The 4,962-nt window shown below is 31.8% G+C and overlaps 1 protein-coding gene across 3 annotated transcripts; it reads right to left on the reverse strand.

Annotated features, from left to right (window-relative positions):
* Window positions 1-199: 199 nt before the first annotated feature.
* On the reverse strand, window positions 200-2,291 carry LOC137947016 (AUGMIN subunit 1-like). Of its 3 annotated transcripts, XM_068793308.1 has the most exons (6): window positions 2,167-2,291; window positions 1,939-2,073; window positions 1,243-1,372; window positions 1,019-1,156; window positions 491-633; window positions 200-372 (listed from the first exon to the last, which is right to left on the reverse strand). In XM_068793308.1, exons 1-5 carry the CDS (start codon window positions 2,196-2,198, stop codon window positions 529-531), a joined length of 540 nt encoding a protein of 179 aa, XP_068649409.1. In that variant the 5' UTR covers window positions 2,199-2,291; the 3' UTR covers window positions 200-372; window positions 491-528. The 3 variants fall into 3 exon arrangements, with proteins under 3 accessions (XP_068649409.1, XP_068649411.1, XP_068649410.1); XM_068793310.1 differs by lacking the exon at window positions 2,167-2,291 and having other exon boundaries at window positions 2,010-2,034; XM_068793309.1 differs by lacking the exons at window positions 1,939-2,073; window positions 2,167-2,291 and adding an exon at window positions 1,797-1,804.
* Window positions 2,292-4,962: the final 2,671 nt, after the last annotated feature.

Raw genomic sequence — 4,962 nt, forward strand, 5'->3', positions numbered from 1 at the left:
AAAGATCCAATCCACTTAATGAATTGATTTTCATAATTCAAATTCATGAGAAACAAAAAATGAACTCCAAGAAAAGTTCCAAGGCAAACTTATGTTCAATATGACTAAAGTTACTTTACATTTCCAAGAGAAATGTTAACCAATTCAGTTTCACAATCTCATCAAAATATGGTGAATCTGGGTTAAGACTGATGCCAGAATACATGATTGATGCCTGTGTGCGGAACATTAAATCTAAAATCTATATTCATCAAGCAAATGGCTGAAAATGGAGCAGTGAAGTTTGTGTCCTACTCACCATTAATTTCTATCATTTTTCAGTGCTGTCCAGAACCCGGATGGATAAACTGCTGCTCTTCATTCCCCACAAACCTATGGAGTTGCAAATACAGATTTTGATATATTAATGAGAAATAAAAGCAGCTTTTAGAATAACAGGTCGTCTGCTACACAGAAAATAAACAAACAAAAAAAGTAGTAAAGAACAAACTTTTCTCTCTCAAATTAAAAGCAGGATGCCCTCAGTTGTCACTCTCTCAATTCAAGAGCCTGCACAAGATCTTCCAGGCGATTTGAAGCTGCCTCATATTCCCTTCTTTTCTTCTCAATGGCTAAAGTAGCAAGGGTTTTATCCTGCAGACAATTTCTTATGATAACTCGATTTTCACCAGAGTTGAAAAAAACATAAACAAGAACTGCAACAAGTGAACTTGGATTTGAATGATGAACTTGAAAAATTTAGTGAGAACACCAATTAGCATTTTGTTGTAAATTAGAAAAGAGTCAAATAAAATAGAGTGAAAAATACAGTTTTGTATTAACTTCTAAAAAGAATTGACAACTAATAAGCTGAACCAAGTACAAACTCTAAAACTACAGATTACTTGATGTATTGATCTACTGGTTTTAAAAATAAAGTTACTGTATTTTAAGAAAATTAATGTAACTTTATTATTTCTGGTTTGATTTTTTAGGCAAAAAATATAAATTCACCAGAATTGAGAGTTTAAATTGATACAGGAGGCAAGTTCTGATAGCATCTTAATGTTTCCAGTACAGGCTTTGTCTTCCTCTCCAGTCGAGTTTTGTGCTGTAACAAATCTATCAGCACACGGTGGTTGATGTCAGGGGAATAGGCAACCCGTGAAAGCAGTTCCTGCCTCAAAAAGTGTTTCCTTATCAATGAACTGTCATATTTTAATAATTGAATTTCCAAAACAATTGATCTAGTTAATATCTAACCTTGTAATTTTCACTTTCTATAGAGTACTGTCGCTGTTTGAATTCCATGACTTCCAAGTTCGTCTGCCACTTTGTGTAGGACTTTTGGGTCTCAATGCCAGCTATCTCTTCTTCCAACAGCAAAAGAATTCTGTAATAGAAACAGAAACTGATAAGCACATAAATATTTGAGGTGATTGCTTTTTTAACAAATGATGCAACAATTTGGTATAGCTTTTGATGAAGTGGGCAGTTGTTCTGCACACACTTCATAAAAGTTTAGTTTTCCAACTACAGGAAAGGAAAGAAGATTCATTTTTTTCTGTCTGTTAACAACTTTGCAGAGTGTTGATTGAGGATTCAGCTCAATAACTATCAGAGTCTTTTATTGAGAATCTCAAATTTTTTTTGCATATGTTCTAATTTGACATGTAACTTTCAGCTTAGGACTTTCAGGACTACAAAGGCTTCAATCTGAGTAGACACAAGAAACTATAGGCTATCAACGAGTGTAGTTGCTTGTCAATCGAGGAGATTAGTCTATGAGTGCACAAGTTCAAAAGAATAAGAGGTACCTAGTGTTTCCACTTTGCTTAGATGCTCTGCAGGATAAATCTGTCAAATGGTAAAACCAAAGACCACTAGGAGGGCAATCTTTTCATTTTCTTAACCATGGTCAAAGCAAACAAAACACCAACCATTTCAAAGAACACTGACCCCTTCAGATCTACCAGCCTGGTTATGGCCTTTCGTGTGAGATGTAGGAGAAGTTTTGATTCGTTCTCTACCTGTCTTCTGTTATCCTCAATATCAGCCTTCTTCAATGAGATATCTCCCATTGCTATGAGAAAGCTAAAAAAGTTTCACTTGATGTTAGAATCATCAATCTGTAGTATCTGATCGAGAATTATGGATGTAAGTAAAAGTTTAGATGGAGAAACTTGCCTACTCAGTTCTGTGTCCCTCAACTCCAACATGTTTGAGACAGCAGCAAGATCCCGGGCTGATGTGGTAATGTTATGTGATAAGCTCTCATAAGCCAACCCTATAAAATCTAAAACTTCCCTGACTCTCACAGCTGAAATTAGAAAAGCTTGTTAGCAATCATCATAGCCTTGAGCATGTTAGGTTCAGCCTTAACTAATCAAGATTTTGACACTTCCTTCAGCAAATACTCTTCTACGCTTTCCAAGATATGATAATAATTTCACTATTATAACTATGACACATTATCACAGAAAGAATCATGAAAAATCAGATTATGAAAAGAAGAAAAAACAACGATAACAAAACAAAATACGCAGAAAGTAGAGGATTCATGATTAAATTGGGCGAACCTAGCTGATCTGTTCACGACATAATTGAATAAAAACTATAGATAACCGTAGGACGAAAAAATTATCAGTTCAATAATCCTAAATAAGCCAAAGGTATGAACCGGCAAAGTACAAGCATTCTTTAATCAAAGTAACTTTCTTTTCTGAGAGCAATAAAACTGAAAGAGTTCATTGTTTGAAACCGCGATGAGGAGTTCATATCAACTCAATAAACAAAATCATCTGCATAAAAAGACGAAAGCAAAACTAAATCAAACTAGCTTATAATTTCAAACATACAATAGGATGCGGAAATTTAATTAAATTTAACATAGAACGAGACTCAGATTAATTTTAAGTACTATATAAAATCATCTGTATAAAAAGACGAAAGAAAAACTAAATCAAACTAGCTCATAATTTGAAACATACAATAGGATTTGAAAATTTAATTAAATCTAACATAGAACGAGACTCGGATTAAGTTAAGTGCTTTGAGCGACCAAGAAGCCTGCGGACTCACCTTGTACAGGGTACTCGCGGGCCTTGCGTTGGCTATCCGACGCGAGGATCTCAGCAGCGCGAGTGCGCGACCGAGAGACGCAGGCGAGGGCGTGCAAGTGGGCGATGGATTGCGGCGTGTACTCGAAGTCCGGAACCGGAACACCGGCGGCGTCGAAGAGTGACGACAGCCATGAATTTATTTCGACGATTTGAGCAACGTCCGTTGCCTCCATTTTTCTCTTCTCGATCAGACTTTCGAAAAATTTTAAGACTTTTTTGCATTGTTTTTAATTATCCAGGGAGTCAACGACGCAGGGCAGTTAGAGATCCGGCTTGCCTACACTAAAATGCCATATAAGAAAGATATATTAAAATAAATATTTGATAAATTATTTTGGTTTAATTATCCTATTGCTATAATTAATTAAACCAATGATTTTAAATTTTGTGATAATATATTATTAATTAATAATACATAAAAATATATATTATTAATTAATAATACATAAAAATATATATTATTAATTAATAATACATAAAAATATATATTATGTTATTGATAAATATATATATATATATATATATATATTTATTTATTTATTTATTAAATCTTTTTATTATTGTATTAAATTAGTGGTTTTTAATGTTAAAACATATCTTATGTTATTAAAAAAATAATTTATTTATTTATTATATTCGTTTATGTTATTTTTTAATTTTATTTATTTATTTTTAATAATTTATTCTAGTCACACGTAATTATTGTATTAATTTAAAATAAATTATAATCATTAATTAATATAATATAGTTTTTCATTAATTAGGATATTAATATATTCTAATACTATACGTTAAATCACTTATAAGTGTAGTAACCATGTTTATTTTGGTTAATTATTTGTTTAGGTATATATTATATTTAAGTATATTATAAAAGGTTACTCATTCTCTTGTTTATATCATATTTTTCATTTAGGGGCACTAACACTGGAATCTGTTTTCCAGTGCACTTGAACTCGTCTACCTTAAGGGGGGGTTAGTCAACAAACTGAAAATTTGATCTTGATCTTCATCTTCATCTTATGTATCTACATGATCTTCATCTTCGAAATGGGTGTGAGTATGGACAAGTTCATCTTCAAAATCTTTGAAATGGGTGTTAGTGTAAACAAGTTCATCTTCGTCTTCATCTTCAAAATTTAAAACAATTGATTTTATTAATTATAAAAATGAGTCAATTAAACCAAGTGTTTGAGTTAACAATATTTTAATTACCACTATTAAATCAATAATACAATAGAGTAAATAAAAAATAAATATGATTAATGAATAAAAAATATTATATTAATAACATAAGATAGATTTTTTACATGGTATTAATTAATAATATATTTTCACAAAATTAAAAGTAACTAATTAATTAATTGCATACTTTAATTATATTCTATTTACCAGAGACTTAAAATAACCCCAAAATCCCAAAATAATACACAAATAACCCCCAATTACGCACTGAAAATAAATTTAAATCAAATAAAACACTAATTTAATGAAAACAATTAGGGTTTAGGCATACCTAGGGGAGGCATCGAGCCGAGCCGAGCCTAGCCTAAACCTGCCTATGTTTGAGCCGAGCTTTGAGCCGAGCTTCGAGCCGAGCCTCGTCTGGAGCCTAAAATTGTTATCGAGCTCGAGCCCAAAAATTTTAACCGAGCTCGAGCAGAGCTTCGAGCTGAACTCGAACCTCAACATACATTTAAAAATTTTCAAAAAATATATATCAAATAAATTATATATAAAATTATACATACATTTTACATAAAATTGGACATGACCTCTACATAAAATTAGGCATAACCTATATATATCATACATGTATAAGATTGCGGCATAACCTCTTCTTAAAATTGAGTATAATTTA

The sequence above is a fragment of the Aristolochia californica genome, unplaced genomic scaffold (genome assembly GCF_029961685.1).
Source record: "Aristolochia californica isolate CCGP_79_NKW_82.1479 unplaced genomic scaffold, dmAriCali1.0.hap1 SCAF_12, whole genome shotgun sequence".
Lineage (NCBI taxonomy): Eukaryota > Viridiplantae > Streptophyta > Magnoliopsida > Piperales > Aristolochiaceae > Aristolochia > Aristolochia californica.